At 36.0% G+C, this 25,376-nt stretch overlaps 8 protein-coding genes across 8 annotated transcripts; 2 read left to right on the top strand and 6 right to left on the bottom strand.

Annotated features, from left to right (window-relative positions):
* Positions 1–68: 68 nt before the first annotated feature.
* dcd1A (acid ceramidase-like protein) lies at positions 69–1,928 on the bottom strand (the record flags this gene model as incomplete). The annotated part of the gene is made up of 3 exons (XM_004361195.1): positions 69–1,361; positions 1,560–1,690; positions 1,925–1,928. 3 exons carry the CDS (start codon positions 1,926–1,928, stop codon positions 69–71), a joined length of 1,428 nt encoding a protein of 475 aa, XP_004361252.1.
* Positions 1,929–2,260: 332 nt separating this feature from the next.
* wdr3 (WD40 repeat-containing protein) lies at positions 2,261–5,352 on the top strand (the record flags this gene model as incomplete). The annotated part of the gene is made up of 5 exons (XM_004361194.1): positions 2,261–2,490; positions 2,587–3,329; positions 3,407–3,681; positions 3,835–5,238; positions 5,341–5,352. 5 exons carry the CDS (start codon positions 2,261–2,263, stop codon positions 5,350–5,352), a joined length of 2,664 nt encoding a protein of 887 aa, XP_004361251.1.
* Positions 5,353–5,442: 90 nt separating this feature from the next.
* Positions 5,443–6,990, top strand: DFA_05531 (uncharacterized protein; the record flags this gene model as incomplete). The annotated part of the gene is made up of 2 exons (XM_004361193.1): positions 5,443–6,248; positions 6,333–6,990. The coding sequence occupies 2 exons, from the start codon at positions 5,443–5,445 to the stop codon at positions 6,988–6,990; spliced, it is 1,464 nt and encodes a 487-aa protein (XP_004361250.1).
* A 375-nt stretch (positions 6,991–7,365) lies between these two features.
* Positions 7,366–10,906, bottom strand: gefAA (leucine-rich repeat-containing protein; the record flags this gene model as incomplete). Its single annotated transcript, XM_004361192.1, has 3 exons — positions 7,366–7,731; positions 7,803–9,813; positions 10,665–10,906. The coding sequence occupies 3 exons, from the start codon at positions 10,904–10,906 to the stop codon at positions 7,366–7,368; spliced, it is 2,619 nt and encodes an 872-aa protein (XP_004361249.1).
* Positions 10,907–11,092: 186 nt separating this feature from the next.
* Positions 11,093–15,546, bottom strand: snwA (nuclear receptor coactivator NC0A-62; the record flags this gene model as incomplete). Its single annotated transcript, XM_004361191.1, has 5 exons — positions 11,093–11,212; positions 11,753–12,782; positions 12,853–13,157; positions 13,190–13,278; positions 13,359–15,546. 5 exons carry the CDS (start codon positions 15,544–15,546, stop codon positions 11,093–11,095), a joined length of 3,732 nt encoding a protein of 1,243 aa, XP_004361248.1.
* A 242-nt stretch (positions 15,547–15,788) lies between these two features.
* syn5 (t-SNARE family protein) lies at positions 15,789–17,305 on the bottom strand (the record flags this gene model as incomplete). Its single annotated transcript, XM_004361190.1, has 4 exons — positions 15,789–16,168; positions 16,447–16,630; positions 16,728–16,966; positions 17,116–17,305. The coding sequence occupies 4 exons, from the start codon at positions 17,303–17,305 to the stop codon at positions 15,789–15,791; spliced, it is 993 nt and encodes a 330-aa protein (XP_004361247.1).
* Positions 17,306–17,847: 542 nt separating this feature from the next.
* On the bottom strand, positions 17,848–19,509 carry DFA_05527 (cyclin domain-containing protein; the record flags this gene model as incomplete). The annotated part of the gene is made up of 5 exons (XM_004361189.1): positions 17,848–18,052; positions 18,145–18,404; positions 18,479–18,559; positions 18,635–18,894; positions 18,969–19,509. The coding sequence occupies 5 exons, from the start codon at positions 19,507–19,509 to the stop codon at positions 17,848–17,850; spliced, it is 1,347 nt and encodes a 448-aa protein (XP_004361246.1).
* A 1,381-nt stretch (positions 19,510–20,890) lies between these two features.
* Positions 20,891–25,138, bottom strand: mcm2 (MCM family protein; the record flags this gene model as incomplete). The annotated part of the gene is made up of 6 exons (XM_004361188.1): positions 20,891–20,982; positions 21,962–22,160; positions 22,240–22,847; positions 22,935–23,670; positions 23,740–24,465; positions 24,554–25,138. 6 exons carry the CDS (start codon positions 25,136–25,138, stop codon positions 20,891–20,893), a joined length of 2,946 nt encoding a protein of 981 aa, XP_004361245.1.
* Positions 25,139–25,376: the final 238 nt, after the last annotated feature.

The following is a 25,376-nucleotide window of genomic DNA, read 5'->3' as shown; positions in this document are numbered from 1 at the left end:
ACTAATTTTTTAATTTATACCTAATTTTGATTTATTTCATTTTGTTTTAAAAAAAAGATTTCCTCTGTTTAAATTGATTCATTAAAGAAATATTCTAAATCAATTTGAAGGAATTGTCTTGCATAGGCTGGGACAAGAGTAAAATTGGCAGGTGGTGGGTATGGACCTTGTTGGGTGGCTACGGAAACAAACATTTGGTTGGCGGCAAAGTCGTAGATGGCAATGTGGAGATCACCAGTTTGCTCTTGGGCGGTGAGATCAATGTAGGTTTGCACGTTGATTTGACCGTGATTCTTTTGGAGTACGCTGCCGATACATGGGTCGTTGGAAGGTTGAACGTGCTTGTCAATGTAGACGACGTCCTTGATGAGTGGATGTGCGGCCGATGGTGGAGCAAAGGCTGGGAATGGGGTTTGGTCGTCAAAGACACGGACAACTTGGTGAGAGTACTCGACGGCACGGAAATCGTTGGTGGCGTTGGTACCGAGACCGACATAGATGGAGCAGGTACGTTCGGCGTTGATGATACGGGTGAGAGCCTCGTCTGGGTTGTTGTCAAATTGGAGGATGTCACGCAAGAGGAAGTGCCATGGGTATCCCTCACGCGAGGAAGTGCCGTTGTAGGCAAACCAGTACTTTTCACAGATACCCATACGTTGAGAGTATCCAGTCAAGGCACCGAGGAAACCAGCCCACGACAAGGTGGCAAAAGTGTCTCCACCGTCGGTTGGATGCGACACGATGACCACTGGATGCAGACGGAGTGGTGTCTCTGGCTTAAAGTCCAAAGCACGTAGTTGGTAGAGGTTACCGTCGATCGATGCGTCACCCCAGGCTCCGACCATCGAGCAGGCGGCCTTGATCAACTCGGGGAACATGTGGAGACGGAGAACGGTTTGGTAGGGCAGACCAGAGCCGTCGGCAAGTCCACGCATCTCGTCGAAAAAGTGTTGGGGTGTGTACTTTTTGGTGAGGTCGGCTGTAATGTCGAGAGCAGCGCCAATGCCAGCACGCTCAATCAAATCGACCAACCACAATGGGATGAACTTGGCGTACTTTTCGACGAGCTCGTTGACCATGTCGGTGACAAACTCGAAAAAGACAGCATAGATCTCTTGGGCCTCGCCACGCAACAAGACACCGTGAGCATAACCACGCTCGTAGGCAGTGCCGTACACTTGGAGAATGTTGACTTGGTTGTCTGCTGGTCCAGTCACATAGAGCTTGCCATTAGTGGTTGCATTCAAATAGATTGCAGACTCTGTGTATACTGGAATACCAGTTGGATTGCCTGGGCATTGTGCATTAACAATTGTTAATAACAATGTTGTTATAATTAATATAATCATTGATTTCATCATCTTTTTTGATTATATATCTTATAAATATATATAGAGGTGTTGAGTAAATTTAGAAAAAAGAGTAAACAAAAGAATGATGATTCGAATCGTAAAGCAAATTGAGTGACAAGAGATATTTGTACTGAAAAAGCAAAAAATAGAGAAGTAGTAGGAGGATTGTTGTTGACGAATCGGCAGGTGGTATCTACTCTATAATACTTTATGAACAACACTACTAAAAGATGCTTGGTTGATTAAATAGTATAAAATAAGAAGTATATCTTCTGTGTGTCTATGTCTGTCTGTCTCTAAAAAGCTATTGAATCGCTCTCCCCATTCTTCGAGGTCAACTATAGAAAGAAATTTTGAAAATATCTTTGTTGCGCGATCGATCAACTGTAGCTGAGCAATTTCCCAATTGTAAGTAGAGTCAAACTACAGACATCTTTGATGACCTCATCATTGAAAAGAATAAAAGAATGATTAGCAAGACAGATAGATAATGAATGATTCAATCACAACACACTTTACCAAATTAAAATGAAAATGGCAATGAGGGTGGGAACTTTGACAATCCAATTTACCCATTTAAAAAAAAATCAAAAACACAATACAAATAGATCAAGATATTTATCTTTATAGATAATTAATTCTATTATTCTATAAATATTTATTAATGTAAAATGTTATTACTTAAGTTATTATTATTACATATTTATTGTGTTAACAGTCCCAAAAAAGAAATAAAAATAATTCAAAAAAAAAAAAACATTTTCGCGTTCCTCGTCTCTTTCGTTTTTTTCATAGACCACCCCATTTGAGAGTATCAAGTACTTTATAAACAACAATCTTCTTTTATCCTTTATATATATCAACCATATCCTTTTTCTTTGTTTTTATATAAATAAATAAGAGAGAGAATGGTTAAATCATATTTAAAATATGTACAACAAGATTTGTTTGGTACCATCTCGACTACACAATCATTGTTGGATACATCGGGCAAATATGCAATCACTGGTTGTGGTGAACGTATAGCTATATGGAATATAAGACAGGGTGTTGTACAGAGATGGTTATTTGAAGATGACATTAAATCAGAGGTATCATCTGTTGCTCAAACTACCGATGGAAATATATTAGCTGCTGGGTATGTAGAGAGACAATAACAATAACAACACATACACATACACATACACATTATTCTAATTATATACATTCTTATTATTCTTATTATTTTGTGTAGATATACAGATGGAGCAATTAGATTATGGAATTTACAAGATTATAGTTTGATTTCTGTGTTGAATGGTCATCGTGCAGCAGTTACTTGTTTACATTTTAACAAATTGGGTTCAAATTTGGTATCGGGTAGTAGAGATACAGAGATTATTATATGGGATGTTATTACAGAAGCTGGTTTATATCGTTTACGTGGTCATCGTGACGTTGTTACACAGGTACGTCTACTCGAACGTTCCAATCATATGATTAGTTGTTCAAAGGATGGTCTCATCAAGATTTGGGAGACAGAGACTCAACATTGTGTACAGACTATTGTCGGCCATCGTAATCCAATTTGGTCACTCGACATTAACGCCAATGAAACACGTATGGTTAGTTGTACATCGGACAGTATGATTAGAGTGTGGAGAATTCACACCCAACTCGCTGCACAAGACGAAAAGGATAGAGATGGTATCCAACTATTGAATTCATTCAACTATTCTGTCAACGTTCCAATCAACAAAGGTGCCAACTTGGATCTACAAAAGGATGGAGGAGAAGAGGACGAAGAAATCGTTCATCAAAATGGAGAAGATTTTGCAAAGTATTATGGATCGATCGCATGCAAAGGTGAATCCTATTCAAGTGTTAGATTTGATTCCACCAATCGTGTATTGATCTGTCAATCAACCGCTCGTTTTATGGATATATTTTCAATTACTCCAAGAAAAATATTAGAAGAACAACATAGACAAAAGAAACGTAAGAAACAAACAAAAAGAAAAGAAAATAGAGACAAAAAAAAAGAGAGATGTATATTAATATTTATTTGGTTCTAGAATTAAATGTAAAAGATGAATATAATCATACAGAGACTGTAAAGACACCATCAAAGATTAGAGGATTTTCATTTGGTGTAAATAGTCATTGGAACAAGTTGATTGTTACGTTGATGGGTAATTCAATGGTAGAGTATGAGATTAAAGAGGAGGGATGTACTGCGATAGCAACGTTGGATCAACAGGGTCATCGTAGTGACGTGAGATCGTTGGTTATGAGTACCAACGACGCCTTGTTGGCATCGACGTCGAGCGACTCTCTCAAGATTTGGAATGTAAAGACGATGAAGTGCATCAGATCGTTTGACTGCGACTATGGCCTGTGCACTTTGTTTGTGCCGGGAAACTTGCATGTTATCGTCGGTACCAAGTCTGGCACACTCGAGGTGTTTGAGTTGTCGTCGGCCGAGCACTTGCAATCGATCAAGGCTCACGAAGCCGAAGTCTGGAGCATTGCGTTGATGCCCGATCAAAGCGGGTTGGTCTCGGTTTCAGGTGACAAGGCCATCAAGTTTTGGGAGTTTGAAATTGCCGAGCAGACTGACCAAGACACCATGGTGTCGAGCAAGAAGCTGACACTTACCCATACACAAACACTGGCGATGGAGACTGACGTTCTTTCGGTCAAGTTTAGCAAGGACGGTCGTTTCTTGGCTGTTGCATTGCTCGATAACACCGTCAAGCTGTTCTACGCCGACACACTCAAGTTCCATCTGTCGCTGTACGGACACAAGTTGCCTGTCATGACACTCGACATCTCGGACGACAGTACACTTGTCGTGACGGGTTCGGCCGACAAGAACATCCGTATCTGGGGTCTCGACTATGGTGATTGCCACAAGTCCATGTTTGCACACGACGACTCGATCATGCAGGTCGGATTCATCCCCAAGACACATCACGCCATCACAGTCTCCAAGGACGCCAAGATCAAGATCTGGGACTGCGACAAATTCGAGCAGATCCAGTCGATCGCCGCCCACCACAGCGAGGTCTGGGCGTTGGCCATCGGCTCGACCGGCACCTTTTTCATGACGGGCAGTCACGACCGTTCCATCCGTGTCTTTAACCAATCGCAAGAACCACTCTTCCCCGAGTCAGACAAGCAAATCGAGTTGGAAAAGGACTGGGAATTGACACTCGAAGACAACTCTCGTGTGCGTACCCAAGAAATGTTGGCTGAAAAAGACGAGCATGGCAAGGCGTCCAAGCAAACCATCGACTCGGTCATTGCCGGAGAAGAGATTATCGAGGCAATGATCCTCGTCGAAAACGAACGTCAACGTATCTTGGATCACGAAAGAGACGTACAAAAGCAGATCGAGGATGGTCAACCTCCATCGTCGATTGCTCCATTCGAAGCCAACATCTTTTTGTTTGGCAAGGATATCGAAGACTACCTCTGGGAAAAGGTACGCAAGGTGCGTGCTGGTGACTTGGAAGAGTCGTTGATGGTCCTCCCCTTCACCGACCTCAAAGTCTTTTTCCAATATTGTATCAAATGGCTTCGTCGAGCCTACAATGTCGAACTCATCTCTCGTTGCGTCTTTTATCTTGTACAAACTCATCAAAACCATCTTTCAATCAGCGAGGACATGGCATTGGTCCTCAAGGAGTTGAACGAGCTCATCAAGGATCGTCTCCAACGTCAACGTGACTACATTGGCTTCAATCGTGCCGCCATGGGTTACCTCAAGCGTGAAATTGAAATCGTCCAAGCTCACACCTTTTTCACTGGAAACAGAATCCTTACCGAACAAGAAGAAAAACAAAAGGTTAAACAAGATGAAAAGAAAAAGAAAAAGATTCAAGAAAAGAAGAATAAAAGAAAAGTAAATAAAATAAAATAAAATAAATAAATTTAGGTTATATATTAAAACTATTAACTCCTGTTTACCGCTATGATCATCTCCATCCCTTTTTTTATATAAAAGAATAGAATTTAATTAATTTTCATATATTATTTGTGTAAAAGTCAATCGATCAGTTTTCTTTTTTTCGTTTTGAATCTTATTAAAACTTTTAAACTATTAATTATGTTTAAATCAATAGTTCAAAAGACAACTCTTTTAAGGGTAAATAGTTATAGTTGTAGTATAACTCTACAAGTATGCTCATATTCAACGATTGGATTCAAGAGATCTGGAGATGATTACAATAGAAGAAACAATCGAAACTCGTCTTCTGAATCTATAGAAAATGGTGGTCAAAGAAGAGGAAGAAGTTTCACTCCTAACAACAATCGAGACAATAATAATAGTAGTAGTAGTACTACTATTATAAAAGATGGTGGTGATAATAATAATGGAGAACACAAGCAAAGATTTACAAAACCTTCTCTTGATTATCAACATGAAGAAAAGAGATCATCATCATTTGAAAATAGATCATCATTTGAAAAGAGACCATTTAATGATGGTGGTAGTAATAAGAGATATGGAAGAGATAGATCAATTGATGATGGTGGTAATAGGAGTTTTGGTAGAGGAGATCGTTCATCTTCTTTCAAAAAGTACAACAACGATCGTTCTTTTGATGGTGAAAAGAATGATTATCTAAAAGAAATGGACCGAATCAATCAACAACAAAAGGAAAAATATCAAATTCAAGGTGAAGCATTGTTTGGTTTGAATCCAATTTGGATTTCAATATTTGCCAATAATCGTTCATTTAATGCTCTCTATCTTTTGGACTCTACCTATTCAAGATTAAAGTTTGGTACTCTCAAATCATTAGATACTCAACCAGATCCTAAAAGAAAAGGTGAAGTAGTCTTTGATGGAGAAAATGAACAAGAAGAAGAAGAAAATGAAGTTGAAAGATACAATGATAAGAAAAATGTGTATGTTGCCACAAAGATTTTAAATCAACACAAATAAGAAGGATTAAAAACTAATTATATTTTATATTATTTATTATTTAATAGAAAAGCAGTAAAAGAAATAATTAAAAAATGTAAAGAATTGGGAGTACCTGTATACCCAGTTAAAAAACAATTATTGGATACCTTTTCAAAATGGAATGTACATAATGGAATGGTAATGGACTGTTCACCATTGACTGCTGAATCAATTGATAAACTACAAGTCATTACAAAGGAAGCAATGGATAAACTAAAGTCACCACCATTGGTTGTTGCACTAGACGAGATTTGGGATCCACAAAACACTGGTGCCATTATCAGAACCTGTCATTTCTTTGGTGTCAGCGGTGTTGTTACCACCGACAAGCATTCCTCCCCGCTCACACCGGTGGCCTCTAAAGCTAGTGCTGGTGCACTTGAAGACACACCAATCTACAAAACCATGTCCATGTATGGCTTCCTCAAAGGTTCAAAGGAAAATGGTTGGAAAATCATGGGAACTAGCTTAGGCGAAGACAGCAAACCATTAAATAGTGTAAAACTCACCCAACCTACTATTCTTGTTATTGGCAATGAAGGTTTTGGTGTATCGGATAATATTATTCAGGAATGTGATGAAACTGTAAAGATCCCAGTCTCAAACAAGGCAAACCCCAAACTAGAGAGTTTAAATGCATCAGTGTCGGCTGGTATTGTCATTAACCATCTTTTAAATAAATAATATTGCTTATGCACATAAATTATTATCGATAAGTATAAATTTATTAAACTTTTGTTGTTTTAGTGAAGTACAATACTCTTATGTTTGAAACATTAGTGTATTGTTTTAAATAAGTAAGTTAGTTGAGATGTGAAAAAAAAGGAGGAGGATAGGAGGGGATTTGGATTGTTTAAATTGAAAAAAAGGTAAATATACAATATTGGTTGTTGTGTTGGTTAGTTAATTATTATTATTATTAGTGACATTGATTCTTATTTCTTATTCTTATTATTATTCCTATTATTTACGATTAGTTTGTTATTATTTGTTATTATTTACGATTGTTTGTTGTTATTAATATTATTATTATTATTAATGGTTGTGATGAGTTATTTGTTAATTGTTATTTAAATAATCTTTAAACTTTAAAATGGATTGAGATAATTCCTTTTTTAAAGATGGTCCTGCACCACCGCTGCCACCAGAGGTGGAGCCGTCAGTTGATCCATTTCTTGATTCCTTTGCTTCGCAACTTAAACTTGCTTTGTATAACGCCTTTTCAGTAAAGCTTGGAAGGGTTTTAAGGTATCGGCAGGTAACCTCTTCGACCGAAAAGTTGTATGGAGATTGTTGGTATTGTTTAATCTCACGAATGACGACCGAGATCTTTCTACGCTTTTCAAAGTTGATCAATTCGTCTCTACCATTTAATGTATTCTTCATACCATCCTCTATAAATGTTAAATCTGTTAAATATACTCCCTAAAAAATATTTATATAATTAGTATCTATTATTATTATTGTTTTCTTTTTCTTTTTTGTTTTCTTCTTACCAAATATGGAATACAAGGTGGATGACAAGAATGAAGGGCAGCACGATATTCTTTATGATTCTTTGACTTAACCATTACGTCTAGTAATTCATCATAGACATTCTTGATCAATGGCTTGGATTCTAACTTTTCCCATGTCTTGCTGAGTCTATATACTGATGTTTGTTGGAGTCCGGAAAGGATTTCCATGCAACCATTAAAGTTGCCAATTTCTCTGCATTTTTGGGCAACGAGGATAAAACGTTTGACAATGCTGACACGTTCTTTGATCTTTTCGGCTCTGACAACTTCAGTGGCCACCCAAATAGATACGGCGTTGAATCGACGAATAAAGGCCATAATGTTGGGAGAGCGTTCTTCCTTGTCTGTCTTGTTCCATCCTTGGTTGAGACATTCCTTTGGATCAATCTTTCTGTAGAGATCCGATTCGATGAGGGTCATTTGACGGGCAACCTCCATTGGATCGAGGTCTATAAACGAAGGATCCTTTGCCTTTGGTGCGAGGCTAGGTGGTGGTGCAGAGGAAAAGGTTGGTACGGGTGTAACCTTTTCGTGGTATAAAAGTTTCTTGAGGTTCTTGCCAATGCCATCCATCTCGGGGATAATTTGATTGTTGATGAATTGGTCCAACTTGAGGACAAGGACACTATCCTCCTCGAAATCGTGGAAATGCTCTCCCAACCACATCTTGACGACGTTGGCAACACGGAGACGAGTAATCTTTCTCTTCTTTTCATCGGCTATTGAGCTACCTCCAATCGAGTTGTAACTCTTGATCAACATCTCCATGAGATCGGCCGGGGTGGTAAATGAACGATAGGTCAACAAAAAGGCAGCGGCAAAGTCAGTGTCGTGCGACTTGTCATAGGAAAGACGCAACACCAACTTTTCTAGGGTGCCACCACGCACCAAGTAGTTGCCGTTTTCATTTTTAACGAGAACTAGGTTTGGATCGTCTGGGTTTTCCTCTGGCTCTTCGAGGATGGCGTTTGTTTGAAGGTCCTCGGCCGATGAGGACAGGGAATCGGTTGATGCTGAAATGCTGGTTCTTGGGACGATGGGTGGGGGTGTGCCGTATGAGCTGCTTGGGCTGGTAGAGATTGGTTTTGGTGCGGCCGATGCTGTTCTGACCAAGGGCAATGGTGCCATTGGTGCCGATGGCGTGGTGGGTGAGGTTTGGCTTGGTGGACGACGGTTGGGAATGGATGGAATGGGTACTGGACGACGCTTGATGGCGTCGGCAGATGTGATGGACGAAGAGAGGGAGATTGGCTCAACCGACGGTGAGGTGGAGAGCAATTGAGGTGATGAATTTACACTGCCAGAGCTGCCGGCAGGAACGCTATTGTATGGATAAGCACCAACCGAGTTGGTGGATGAAGCCAGCGAGGCGGGAGAATAGGGTGGCGATTGGTTAGAGGGTGTAGAGGACGATGAATGGCTCATTAGGTTCTCGCGTGAATTTTGTGGACTTCCATTTAGGATTCTATTTGGACTGCTTGGAAGGCTGCTGCCACTAGAGCTTGAATTATTTAGTCTTTGGAATGGATCCTTGTTTGGATTGATACCGACAACGATCGAGTCTGATCTTTGTTTTGGTGTGACTGCTCCAGCCGACCAATTTCCATTCTTTCCATTGGGTGGCGTCGTTGCGCTGCTACTCCCACTACTAGACAAGTCATCTGACATACCATTATGATTATTTCCCATCTTTGATTCAAAAGATGTCTCTGAATTGCTACGTGTTAGCAAAGTTGGTCTTCTTGGACTAATCACACTATTATTACTATTATTATTATTATTATTTGTTGTTGTTGGATGGCCGTTGCTACCAATATGGTTAAGTCTAGGTGGTGGAGTTGGTAATGCCTTTTCCGTCTTGCTTCTAATGTGTTTGTTGGCAACAGTATTATTGTTGTTTGACTCTGCAGTTGTTGGTTGAATATCGGTAATTGACAAACTGTTATAAATGTCTGATAGACATGAAGAGAGGTCTTTGTTATCCTCAAAGCTAGATTCCAATAGTTTAGTTTGGAAATATTCCAGTTGTACTTTAAGGCTTTGATTGATTGCTTCCAGTTCGTCAACTCTATTGACCAATTTTTGGTTTTGTTCCTAAACAAAATATAAAAGGAAAGAGGTTTTTTAATGATTTGGTAAAGGGTATGTGAAAATGTAGTAAAGGGATAAGGAGGAGAAAGGAATAACGACAATTTAATCGATTGATTCAAATTATAGATGTGTAAATAATATATCGATTAAAAAAAAAAAAAGAAAGAAAAGGAAAAAGGACAAGGATTGATAAACGAGGAGCTCTTGACTGCTTTTGGGAGACTGGTGGTGGTGGTGATGATGATGGTGTAAAAGGTGGAATAAGAGTTGTAAAAATAGTAGTAGTACACAATAATAATAATATGAAAATTATCAATAGATATTATTATTCTTGAGTGAGGGAGTAATTTCAATCCATCACATGTCTCTCTGTCGAATTAATCAATCAATTCTCAACCCTACCCTTCCCTCTTTGTCTTTAGTAGTCGGTCGGTTGATTCATCAATTTGTGCGTCCATAATAAATAGTTGAATATCAATTTAATAAGAGATAATGGATCGGGATTAAATTTAAAATGATGGATGATCCCACCCACTAGTATACTAGTATACTAGTTATAACTATAATTATTATTATTAGCTCACATGCTTTCACAATTGTGTGTGTACAGTGTGATAGTTGTAGTTGTCAAAAAAAAAAGTGTAAAAGATGAAATTTCTGTCTATCTCTGTGCGATGCATTGTTGTTGGTTTGCGTTTTTGAGTGTGGGTGTTTTGTTATTAGCATATTTGCTGTGTAGTTATTAATAACAAGTGTCTGCAGTTGAGTGAGACAGAGAGAGAGAGAGAGAGTTGACTACTTCTTTTACTACTACCGACACTCTCATTCCCTATATATTGTGATATGATATGATAATAAGAGACACCTACCTCTAATTCATTTATTCGCATGAGAAAGGTATCATTTGTGAGTACCATTCCTCTTCCCACTGCTCCTCCTTGCTGCTGCTGCTGCTGTTGTTGTTGGATAGTGCTATTGCTACTGTTTATCATTATGTTGTTGTTGTCTTGTTGTTGTTGTTCTATTATTCCCTATTGTTATTGTTGATGCTTTATTGTTCTTAAATTTATCTATGCTCTATTTATATCAAATCTACTTTTCTTATTCTTCCTCTTCCTCCTCTTTCTACTTTTGATAATCCCTCTATCTATGTGTGCTACTATAATTAAATTATTATTCTATTTTTGATTATTATTATTATTATTATTATTTGTTAATTCTACAACATCTATAGCTATCACACAATGTTGTTGATTTGTGGTTGTTGTTTCTGTGATGTGGTTGTTGTTGTTGACACCCTATAAATGTTTTTATTGGTGTGTGATTGCTTGATTGATTGAGGGAGAGCGACCTCATTTCAAGCCCTCGACGATATTTTTTCTACTTTTGTGGGTGCCATCCCACAAAAAATCTGGCTGTTGACCTGTTTGGATTTTTCTCCTAACCATTAACGTGTGATAATAATCAAACATGTTGTTGCAAAGAAAACAAGATTCTTTTAAAAACGAACAGACAGACAAACCTTGTCATATTCACACACACACAATAAAGGCAGATATTATTATTATATGCGGACAAAGAAGAATAAGGTAGAGGAGGAGATCTCCTCATACTTTTTAAAAAGTCATTTATGTTTGTTGTTCACATCACTATTATAATATTAAATGATATCATTTTAATGATAATTTACAATTTATTTTAATTGAACATCGTACCATACAAGTGTCATCATGATTGTGAAAGTTGGTTATTGAGTATTTTTGAACAGATCATTCTTTGTCCTCTGTCTGTCCTCAAAGAACCTTCTTCTCCTCTCTCATATGATTGAGAATATTGACAATTTGTTCATCAATTCCTTGTTTGATATTTTCCTTGTCATACAAAATATCTTTTAATTGTACCGACAAGCTAGAAGAAGTAGTATTGTTGTTGTTGTTAGAAGGTTGCCCAACACTATGATCAATAATTGTTGGGTTGTTTGATTTTTTAACATCGATAGCAGACTGTCTGACAATATCGCTGTTCAACGTGATATTGTGCAAAAATAGGTTGACATGAGCGATAATATCGTCTACGTTTTGACACTCGATAATGGTTGACCTGAGAACTGCGATATTTGCAATACCGAGCCGGCTCACGGGAGACAATAACCTCCGGATGTGTGCCGATAATGAAGGACCTACCTTTTTCTGTCTCTGTTCCAGGATGATTGAAAACTCAATCAGCGTCTTGAATACTTCATAGATGGTGTCTACTGCCTCTTGAGAGTTGATAGATGGTATAGGTTGGTCTCTTCCAAAGTTGTATTTATCATCTTCACAAAAGAACCATGGGTTGCCGTACAACCCTCTTCCAACCATCACACCATTCAATCTTTTGTAGGATTCCAATTTCTCCTTTGCTTCATGTCTTGAATCGATATCTCCATTGGCTATTAGTAGTGGTCTCCTAAGGGTTGATGCACTACCACCAACTCTATCTTCTACAGTTGATATGAATTTATCTACCAATTCCCAATGTGCTGGACAGTCTGACAACTCCTTTTTCGTTCTCAAGTGCAATGAAATAGCGTCTGGTTGTGCATCGACCAATTGAGGTATCCAACGATCCATTTCATTCTCTTCAAATCCAATTCTAGTCTTTACAAATACTGGTATGCTATTATCTACACCTTCTCTTGTTGCAATGATAATATCTCTTGCTAGGTCTGGTTGAACAATCAATGCAGATCCAGCAGATTGTTTCAATACCTTTCTTACAGGACATCCCATATTAATATCAACTGCATCAAAACCCAAATCCTTTACCAATGAGGCCGCCTTTTTAAATGCTTCAGGGTCACATCCAAATAATTGAGCTACAATAGGTCTAAATAATACACACATAGTTAATATACAATGTATCGATCAATTATAATAATGATTACAATTCTTCATACCTTTGAATTTCATGAAATGCTAAATCTTGTTTAATGAATCTTTCAGGATAATAATTCATCCCATTGACATTAACAAACTCTGTCCAACTTATATGTGTTGATTGAGGAGGAGTAGTACTATTACTACTGTTCTTGTAAAGATGACCTTTTGATTTCAAAGCAATGAGTTGTCTAAATGAATAATCTGTTACATCTGCCATTGGTGCAACAGCATAAAACTTATTGGGTAATGATGCTAACCATGTTGATGATGTTTTCATTTCTTTACTCTTCAAACTCTCTTGTCCTCCTTTCTTTGCATTACACTACATGACGACAGAAGTAGTATCAAATAAACTATGCTAAAGACACCATTTTTTTTTTGAAACCTGAAACGAACGAATGACGAATGATTTTGATCATAAAAATTAAATAAAATAATAATTTCTTAATAATGATTAATGGATATTTATATGTATATGTATTAAACAAAAAAATGATTATTATTATAATTAGTTTATTTTTACCCTTTTTAGCTTGTGAAAGGAATTCATCCATACCAAATGGATCATCTTCTTTTTGTTTCTTCTTTTCAACTTCAAACATGACTGGGCCACTTCTGACCTTGGAAGCATCGGTACCACTAAATTCTTTGTGTGGCTTGAATCTTGCAGTCTTTAGTGTATCTTCTATCGATGCTTCAGCGTCGTCATCGATTGATGCACCACCACGAGGTCGATAGATTGAATTGGCAACACGATCGGTAAAGAGAGGTTTGTCATATACATTGTAGGATTCATCATCACCACCATTGAATCCACTCGACATTCCCTCTGATTGATTAAAGAGACGTTGATCAAAGAGTGAATCTTCGGTACGAACACCAGTAATTTGTCCAAGTGCAATTTTTTCAGAGATATCTCTGTCTTGGTCTCTTGTCATCTTGGATTTCTTTCCAGATGCTTCCAAACGATATTCTCTTTCTCTTTCTCTCTTTTTTTCAAGTCTAATTCTATCTCTATCTCTCTTTTCCTTTTCAGTCAATTTACTTTCATCTCCAGATCCTTCATCATCACTTTCTTCCTTTTGTCTTCGACTATTATTGGTTCTATGTCTATCTTGTTGTTCTTCTTCATCTCTTCTACGGTCACCACCACGATGGTCTCTGTCATCTCTTCTATCTCTATCACCACGAGTATCATCTCTTCTATCTCTATGATCGCGGTCATCTCTTCTAATGTAGTTGTCTCTATTGTCTCTATTGTCTCTGTTGTCTCTATTGTTGTAATCTCTTCCTCCTCTATGATCGTCTCTTCTATCGTGGTCTCTATCATCTCTTCTACGATCATCACTACGATGGTCATCTCTTCTAATGTCACGATGGTCTCTATCATCTCTTCTACGATCATCACTACGATGGTCTCTATCATGATGTCTGTTCTCTTCTCTGTTATGATGATTGTCTGCTCTACCACCACCATCACGATAGTCTCTTCCTCCTCTATCATCTCTTCTATCATCACGATCAACAGGACGTCTATCTTCTTCTTCTTCTTCTTCAATTTCTCTTTTAATTTGAATCTTTTCCAATTCATCATCGCTTTGATCATCTTGTTGAGAATGACGAGACGCACTGCTACCACCACCACCACCATAAGAGGAACGTTCATTACGAACATCTTCAGCCAATTTTCTGAGCATATCTTGTTTTCTTTCCTTGTCCTTTTGAGCCAACTTCTTTTCCAATTCGGCACGAGCTGTTACTTCTTCTCTCGACTGATTCTCTGCAATGTAGAGTGCCTGTGAGAGATGTGCAAATTTATCGTTGATTTCTGGTCGTTGCAGATGACGTCCATCGGCCATGAGACGCTTGTCCAATGCGATTGTGAAACCTCCATTGTTGACCCAATTCGAGACGCATGGAGGGATGGTCCACTCGTCCAACTCTGCCTTTGACAGCTTTCTCTCGGGCGAGTGCATGACTGGTGGTGGAGGAGAGCGTGGACGATGAGCCTCTTTTCTGATCTTGAACTTTGGTGGCTCGAGTGGATCCTGTGCCTTCTCGACCATACGCACAACACGCGATTGATTCTCACCGTCGGTGGCGCCTGCTTGGTAGCTGGGCGTGTATTTTACATAGCTGATGGCACCCTGCTTCTCCACGTAGCCTTTGGGTTGCGCGACAGCAATCTTGCGATTGACGATCTTTTCAAGTGCCTCTTTAGTCTTGTTGGTGATCTCTTCAGTGTCTTCGTCGGTCGGTCTCTCCAACTCGGTCTGACTAAACTGTGTCGGTATCAAATCTTTGTATTGCGAGTACACGATCTTGCTCTTGTCAATACCGAGTACACTGTCGTACTTTATCAACCCTTGTTCATCGACCTTTGCCGTTACTATATCTCTACTCGTCAATTTCTTTGCATCTGCCAACAAGTTGCCACCCGCGTTGGTCGTAGCTTTCTTGCGACCCATATTCAACGGGTACTGTGCCATATGTATCTCTGGGAATGCTCCTCCATCTCCAAAGTCTTGTATATTCTTTGGTTGATATCCTCTTCTATTACCGTATGGTGGTACAACTATATTACTCTTTTTGTTACTAACATTATTATTATTATTATTGTTATTATTAATTGTTGTCTTTTGAAACAAAGGATGATCTTCCTCTTGTTTATAGTTTTGTTTTGGTTGTGGTAGTAAAGATGAAAGAGACATCTTTATCACTCTCTCTTTGTATATATATAAATAATTAGTAATCTATCTCATTAATAAAAAGAAAACAATAAAACTTTGAGAGTCGAACCGATTTTTTTGAATTTCAACAATTTTCGAATAGGTTAAAATTCCAACGGATGGATGGATACTATTAATCTTTTTGATTTATAAAAAGGTAAAATACAAATATTTGTTTATTATTATTATTATTAATATTGTTATTTTTAATTGTATTTATTCTGTTATACAAAGAATACAACAAAAACGACAATGAAAACGATGAGAACCAAAAATATTCTGAAAATAAGTCCTCTGTTGGAAGAAAGGTCTTGAAGTGTTTTAATGAGAGAGCTGTGACCTCTGTCGATATGCATTAAAGAGTCGTCAATGTTGGTATCGATTCTTTCGATAACTTCACCTTGTTGTTGTACTAAATTGGCTAATTGATGGAAAATGGTTTCTAATTGATTGATGGTAGATGATATCGTTTCTGCTGTCCGCAATCTAGATTGTGAATGATCATATTGTTGGACTGACATTGATGGCATTGTTATGGAATATTCTGAATTACTTTCATCTTGTTGTTGTTGATTATTGTATTTATCTAATGCATTATTGTTATCTATAAAATATAAATAAATATGATGGTCAGTAAATTTAATCTATCTCTCATTGTGATAATAGTAAAGTTGAATAAAGTGAAGTGGAGGAAAAAGGGTGATTCAATTTAGAATATTCCATTCAACAACAACAACAACAACAACAAAACAATAATAATAATAATTAAAAATGATATTGATTGATTGATTGTGTGACTGATTGATTGTGATAGAAATAGATAGAATAGAATAGATGTTGATAAATATATATATATAGATATGAAACAAAATAATCTCCAACCATCATATTTAGAATGAGTATTACGATGACGTAATACTTCGTTTGTTTTTGGATTTGTGTCATGTGATGTTAATGAACCCGACGAACCTGTGTCTTGTAGTAATCCGGTAGTTTCGCCACCATTGTTATTGGTTCCATATGTATAAGTGAATTTTTGTTTTCTTTCTTGTTGTGTCTTTAAATTCTATAATTATAATACAATCAAAGTTTATAGGTCAATAAACAAAATCATCATCATTATCATCATTTCCATTCATTTCATTTCATATCATATTCCATACTTCAGTTCTAACTTCCAATATATCTTTAAACTCTTTAGTAGTATTTGCCAATTTAAGATTTAAAAAGCCAACAATCGTTTCAGAGTGTTCTCCTGTTTGCTTATTTTGTTTTGAACCCTTTGAAATCTGTGATAATTGTGTAATCTCTCTATTTAAGTTTTGAATATCCTGTTTAATGATAAATGTCAATTGTTCAATATCTGCTGAAGGATCATTAAAGATTGAATTCTTTTTTGCCACTATATAAGTTTAGAGTGATATAGGGTTAATACATTGATGATGAAGATGAAGATCACACAACCCAATATGATATTTGTTTCAATATCATATAAGGTATACATATATATTTATATATATATATATATATTTTACACTTCTTATTCTTTACATTTTGTTAATTTATGTAACTTTTCAGATGTTTCATAGACTCCTTTACTAATGTGAGCAGCTGTAACAGAGAATTGTGAAAGTTGTGTAAATGGTGTATGCTTTTTAAGTGATTGTCCACTTTGTTCTTGTTTCCTTCTTATCGTCTCTGCAAAAGAGTTAAACTCTGATGTACGATCTTTATGTACCATCGTTGTCTAACACTGTAGTTGTATATATATGTATATAAAAAGATGAAAAGGGAAAACTAATACTAATACACAATAAACTAGTTGCAAAAAAGGGTCAAAAAAATAAAAATAATTAATTAATTTTTACAATCTTTCCTTGGGGATGGATGGTGAATCACCAAACTAATGAATCATAAATAAAAATGGATAATACTAGTGCCCATTCTTGGTTATTTTTAAAAATAAAGAGGAAAATAGAATACAATTAAATATCTGATGGATTGATATTTAATTTGATTGTTTGTTTAATTCAATAATCTATGAATTATAATTAAAATACTTTATTACAATATTTGAACTACCTGTTTCTGTGTGCCCAAAAAGAATCACCCGCCGCGCTTTCTCCTACTACTATCCAGTACAACAATTATAGCAAGTAGGTTACTATTATTTTTTTTTTTCTTTTCTTTTGTTTTAAATTATATATATATAACATGTGGGGTGTGTACTGTGAGAATCCTATTTTTGTTGTTGTTGTTTGTTGTTTGTTATCATTGATCGATTTAATTCAATACGGCCCTAGTGTGTAACTCTGGTGGATTGATTTGATCGACACTGGCGCTTCTCTTGAATGTTTTAACTCTACTTTCCGATGCCTGTGAATGATCTTCTAATCTTTTGGCACCAATTTTATCCAATGGTCTCAATGGGAAATGATTTGAATCCAATTTGGAAAATGTTCGTAGTTCAAAATAATATTTAGCATATCTAAAAAATTAGAAAATAAAAAAGAAAAATATAAAGTTAATAAATGTTATAAATTGTTTTAGATTTGTTTTGTTATTATTATTTATACATACACAGAAGCAGTTAGACTAACATTGTATTGAATTAAAGATAAAAATTGTCTTTCTAAATTATTTAAATCTGTGGCTGTCAGATTATCAAAGACAGGGAGAAAATCTACATTCCATACCGATTGATCTTCCCAAACTTTAGAGGCAAGAATCAATGCCGATAAAACGATTCTTCTCCAAGCCGATGGATTAATGGTGATTCCAGACAATGCTATTATTCTTTCTACATAGGCTAAACACATGATGGCGCATTCTGAATCCAACTAAAAAAACAATTAAATTAATAAAGAGAAACTTAAAAAAAAATAGATATTTGTTTGTCATATTGTATACATACTCTTTCGGCCTTGAAAATATCTCGTACAAACTTATAAATAATATCTACAGATGGAATTGTCTTGATTTCAACTTTTCCTTTCTAGAAAAATAATAATATATATTAATTCTATCTTGTTCTACTATTTGAACATTTAAACTTTATGTTTATACATACGGTAATTGGGTATTTTTCTTCACTAAATATATCAAAAGTTTTTTGTGTAGGATTATGTGTTCCACGTTCGATATGATAAAGGAGAGCACATGACATACATCTTAAAATTTCGTCATTGTCGGGAGTTGAAAGGGTACTCTTGATATAAAGAGAAGAGGTAGAGTTGTGTTTGGCTCTTTGGAAACCCTCCATGCGCATGTGTTGTGGTATTGATGTAATTGGAGTTTTAAATTGTGGTCCGAAACTTCCTCCTACTTTTTCTACATTGTTTGGAAAAATAATAATATATTAATAATGGATTCAATAAATATTATTAATTATTTAGATTTCATACCAGTTGAAAGTTGTCTTTGATGAGTATGTGAAAATCCGGTTGTCTTTGGATAAAAATGTTGTTGTTCAGAGCTATCGATGACTTCGAGTTGAAGTGGTGGTGCTGTTGTTGGTTGTTGTTGTGGTTTGTAATTTAAAGATGATGAACTACTGCCCGTAGTTGTGGTATCGGCACTATTCAACGACAGACTGCTAATATTGGTTGCGGTGGTGCTGTTGTTGGTGGTGGTGGTTCCTCCAATACGGTTGTATTCGTCTTCTTCGGCAATGGTGATCTTGCTCTTGATCGAGTGTCTCTTGTTACTCGTTTCAATGTTGCCTACGACGCTGCTGTGGTGATGGTGTAGTGGCTTCATTTCGTTGGACATGTTGGAAGAGAGGCGCTTGGCGGCTCCGTGGTGATGGTGATGGTGGTGGTGGTGATGATGGTGGTGGTGATGGTGGGACAGGGCCGAGTTGGTCAGCTCCTCCAATATTTTCTGTGCATCTTCAGCGCTTTCTATATCACCATTCCCTCTCTTGTATGAACAACAATTCCCCATAATGAAGCGTGAAAAGGTATTTTTGATTATATGTGCCGTGTTTTTAAAATTGGCCAAAGAAGAATAAGAAGATGAATATCTTATCCTCTATTATAATATATTCCTTGGGTTGTATATTATAGTATTTGTTGTTGTGTTCGTTTGCTACTTAAAGTTGATTGATAAAGTTGATTGCTATTGCTTTTGCTATTGCTTTTGTTATTGTTATTGTTATTATTCCTGTTTTGTTGATTCATAAATAGTTATTATAGTTATTGTTGTAGTTCTTTTAATATTGATGATGATGATTCTTTTGTTTAAAAATATTATTATTCTATGTTCTCCTTTTTTTACTTGTTTTTTTTTAATCGCGTCGTTATATTTAAATTAATATTTGTCGGTGTGTTTTCAAATTAGTAACTCCTACTACTATTATTATTATTATTATTATTAATTGATGGATACAAAGAGGGATGTTAATAGACTAAATAAATAAATAAATCAATATATGGATTGATGGATGAAGGATGGATAAAAGAGTTTTTTTGGCAATGTGTTTCCGAATAAATAAATAAATAAATAAATAAATAGAGAGATATGATGAATATATATATATATTTAAACAAACAACACTCTGATGAGCTAGGAGCAATGCTGAAATTCAAAAAAGTTCCCCTTTGATTCAATAAAACGTTGCGGTGTAAGAACTAAAAAGGGTAATTATTATAAAAGCTTGTGAAGCACTATTTCTACGACTATCCTCCTTTTTTTTTCTTTTCTTCTCTCTCTCTCTCTGGTCACTTTTTGTTCAACAACCACCGTAGTAGTAGTTGCCGCCATGCATGGCTGTGCTCATCACCATCATCAATCAATTCTCTTCATTATCGTCATCATAGGTTAGTTTCATATAATAGTTAATTGTGTGTGTCAGCAGCAACAATAACAGTATTGTTGGGTCTGGCTGGTTTGAAAATGATGGGTTTTTTATAGTGCTGATGAAACAAATTGTGTGAAATGGTGTTGGTAGTGAGTGAGTGATGGATGGGTAAGGTTGGTGGTGTGTGGTATCGTGTGTTGGAATGTTCATCATATCACATTAATTGAATTGTGTATGTGTGTGTGTGTTGTCGACCAAACAAACTGTCAGTAGTCTATATTGTTTAGATATATATGTATATAGAGATCGATATATGTATATCGACAATATATATATTATATTATATTTTATAACCCTAACCCCCTCTCCTCTCCTTCTTGCTACTGTTGCTGGTGCTTTTACTGGTGATTGGAATTAATTAATCCAATCAATGAGACAATTGTTCACACCCTTCAGTGACCCCGGGTTTCTCACTTTTTTGTGACAATAATCCCCTTTAGTTTTAGGGACTAACTAATTAATTAATTAATTATAATATATATCGACTAATTGGTTGATGTTACTACTTCTACTACTATTTTGTTGTTTTGGTGTACTATTTGTATTATTGATTTTGACTGAATATATTATAAAAAGAAAAGAAGAGATAGGACATACAGACAGATAGGAAAGATAGACAGATAGATAATATACTCTTACCTTTAAAGGGATGGATAGGATGTGAAAAGTAATGTAAGAACCAAAAGTGTTAACAATGTACAAACAAAGGGATACGAGTCCTACAGCTAGCCGAACTCGATAACGTCGAGGTAATTTTCACAAAATTATTTGAAAATTAATTAAAAAAAAAACCAAAAATAATATTCTATTCTAAAAATCTACACTTTGGTCATGTGAACAAAATGTCAGTATAATTATAGATCTAACTTCTTCTTTCTTTTACTCTTGTCACAACAAATTAATAAACATAGATGAAAAGAATGAAAATGTAACTAACTGCTTCTTCTTCTTCTTTTTCTTCTTTTTGTTTGTTTTGTTTTTGTGCTTACCTATATTATAATGAATCTAAATTAAATTAATTAATTAATGAGAGAGTAGAAAGATAAAGATAGATAGAGATAGAAAGAGTACTCTTTTTTATATATTTTGTGTAAAATATGTTAATGCAATGATGAGTATTAGATGGGGTAGGGCCCTCTCCTCTCTCTCTTTTTATCATTCTTTTATTTCTAAATTGGCAAATTACCATAATAAAAACATTTTAATATAAAATTACTCGGGTCAGGGTTTTTATTTCATCAAGTGTCTTGTGCCCCCCACCTCTCATAGTTTGTGCTGCCCCTCTTTTTTTAGTAACACTCACTCACAATCAATTCATTAAAAGAAAAGATAGATAGATAGAGTCAACAGACGTTATATTTTTGTTTTCTTTAGAATTTCAATAAGATCAATCCTTTTTGTTTATTCTTAATAATTATTAAGGTGGTTTGCATTAAGTCAAACATAACAAAGAATGGTGAAAGTTTAAGTTTTGTAATAATCAATAATGAATGAAAGAGTGTAGTGTGCCTATATTTATTTCCTAAAATTAGTTACTTTTTTTGGAACGATTATTATTATTATTATTTGGATTATTGGTATTATTTGGATTAGTGTTATTATTATTGTTATTGTTAGTATCAATACTTTTAAGAGTTCTATCATAATAAATGGTAGACTTTTCAAGACGGAAATCAGTTAAAAATTCCTTTGATTTGTAGAATTGATCAAAATCATTGATACCCATTTCTCTTCCCTAAATAAATTGAATAAATAAAAAGTATTGTAAATATGATGATGAATGGATAAACTCTGATATCTATATATCTATTTACCTTTGCTTCAAATTCATCTTGAAAAATTTCTATAACATTTGGAACAGCACCTTTTCGGATGACTTGGAAATCCGAGATGGTACGAGCAATTGAACGGAGAGAGTAAGATAAGAGTTCGTTGGTATCACGACGATATGTAATATATTTGGAAAAGTTGTTACGTAGTGTTTTGGTACTAGACATTTTTTGAGAGCCAATAAAACTGTCCAACATGACTCTGATGGCCATATTTACATCTTCGTCACGGACATAGTCACGTAGATGCATCTTGGCATGTGCTTCTGCCATTCTAACCATCGATTCGACATGACGAATAGTCATGGCATAACCACCACTCTTTGACTCTCTTCTCATCTCGGCGTAGAGTTGTGATATCTTGGCTCTATCGATATCATTGATACGTGGTTTGACACGTTGCTTGGCATAGAGAATATACTTGCGGAGTAGATCCTGTGGTATTGGCGATTGTTCAGTCGCATTGGTTTGGTAGTTATGTTGTACATTATTTACATTGGATGGATGTGATCTGATATGACTATGTACTACAAAGTTTGCCAATTTACTGTCATGAATTGAATCAACAGTATCTTTAACAACACAAATAATATCTAAAAAAAAATAGGATAGAAAAAGGATTGATTAATATATTATATGATTTGATTTTTTTGTTTATGTATTTCATTTCTCTCTCTTACCAAAACGAGATAAAATAGGTTCAGTAAGATCAACATTTTGAATTAAATTTAGACCTGGATCATAACGACCTTTTTTTGGATTAGCTGCTGCGATGACTGAACATCTAGCAGTGAGGGTAGTTACAATACCGGCCTTTGAAATGGAGATACTTTGTTGTTCCATGGCTTCGTGAATCGAAGTACGATCCTTGTCATTCATCTTGTCAAACTCGTCAATCATACATACACCACGATCGGCGAGTACCAACGCACCACCTTCAAGTGTCCATTCTTTGGTGAGTGAGTCCATACGGACGGCGGCAGTAAGACCTACGGCAGAGGCACCTTGACCGGTGGTATAGACGGCACGATGGGCAGTCTTTTCGACATACTTGAGGAACTGACTCTTGGCAGTACCCGGGTCACCGAGAAGCAACACGTTGATATCACCTCTGATACGATGTTTGTTGTTGATATTTTTAGCCATACCTCCAAAGAGTGCGAGTGCGAGTGCAATTTTAATGTCTTCGTGTCCAAAGATGGATGGTGCCACCGATTGAACTATTTTCTGTACAATGTTTTCGTCTTTGGATAGTTTTCTAATCTCCTTTTCATCGTCTTCAGTCATGACAAATGCTGCCAATAAATCTTCTCTTTTGTTTAAATAGTTTGCTTCAATAATCGTTGCAAATACTGGAAATCCATGTTGATGATTTAATTTTGCATCAAAATTATGTTTATATATACCTGTTACTTCCTACAAATAAAAAGAAATAGAGTAAATAAATAATTATTTTAAATTATTTGATTTTGGATTGAGACAAACAATTTCTTCACCAGGACGAACAGTATCAATTAAATCAACTAATAAGATAACATCTTTGGTACGTGGAAGACGACCTGGAGGAACAGTACCAGGACTTTCTTGAAGAGTGATTTTTTGATAGTCGCGATAGATGGTTTGGTCATTGTTGATGACAAATGGACCTTTGGATTGACACTGTGGACAGAGACCGATTTTAATCTCTGTGTTTCCATCTTGATAGTATGGTCCAAGTACGTGGTTACACTTGATACAATCAAATTTAATAAATTTGAGTTGAGGATAGACACTACTACGACGTGTGACAACACCACTAACTTTGACCAAACAATTGAGATCCGATTGACGAATGTGACGTAGTGTATCTACAAAGGGACAGTGTGTCAGACGCACATGAATAGCCTTGTGAATATTTCTATAGGATGGAAACATTGTAAAAACAACCTTGAGGGCAGTCTCATCGAATATTTCCAACATTTCCGTCGGTGCATCCGTCACCCATGTAAAGAATGGTAGTTTGCCGAGATGCGTGAAATTGACCAATAGACTCTGTTCATTCTTGGCACACATTGTTTGAATACGTTCAACATAGATCTGTTTACCCTTGGCACTGGCAAAAGTCAACAAAAACGTTTGGAATAGTTTAGCAACTGCTCTTCTTGTTGCATCCATTGCCAAGTATTCTCTTAATGATCCTTTTTGATCCATTAAATTTATAATCTCTTCATCCTAAACATTTAATATAACAATAATTAATTAATCATATAAATATAAATATTTCTTATTCATTTTTTGTCTTTTTTGTTTGTACACATACATCATCACTATCATCAGACATTTCCTTTTTAATATCAGGATTGATATTATTTAAATCATCAACTTCATCCATATCTTCAGCTTCACGTTTAATGTTTGCTTTACGTTTTTTGAGACGTCTAGCACGAGCCTTTTCACGACGTGCTTCATCGTCTTGTTCATCGTCATCGTCTTCGTCGTCATCGATCAATGCCATTGGAGTACGGAAACGATTGCTTTGTGTTTGATTGTTGAATCGTTGTTCTTTACGATCACGCTTCTTGAGCAATGTGTCTACCTTTCTTCTTTCCTCTGCAGCCATTGGTTTGTAGGCTTGTTCATCGAGACCTTCAGCTTCGTAGGCATCGTCTTGTGTATTTGCTTCTGCATCCTTTTCATCTTCCTCTGCCAATCCTTCATCCATCAAATCATCACCTTCACCTTCTGACGATGCCTGTTGATCGTCATCCAAGAACAGATAGTCTGTATCATCCTCTACATCTGCCTCTCCCGTACTGCCAACCGGTGAACTCGGTATATGATCATCGTCAAACTCGTCTTCTCTGACTCCATTTAAATCTTCTCCAAATTCGAATATATCATCCATACTACTATATATATAGTCTTGATTGATAGATAGATATATAAATATATATACACACAAACACACAAACACAAGTCTACTTGAGATAATTATTGAAAGTTGGAGGGAAATTCGAACTTAGCACTTTTTTTTGTTCAACCAAAAAAAAAAAAAAAAGACGCGGGAGACAAACATGATAAGATTTTCTAAACCTGGAACATGTGTACTAGTATATAGTATATATATTATGTATGGAGTTATA

Source organism: Cavenderia fasciculata, assembly GCF_000203815.1.
Source record: "Cavenderia fasciculata unplaced genomic scaffold Scf_Dfasci-G-o-80e12.f1-5, whole genome shotgun sequence".
Classification (NCBI taxonomy): Eukaryota; Evosea; class Eumycetozoa; order Acytosteliales; family Cavenderiaceae; genus Cavenderia; species Cavenderia fasciculata.
The sequence above is the reverse complement of the archived record's forward strand: the minus strand, read 5'-3'. Positions and strand labels throughout refer to the sequence as shown.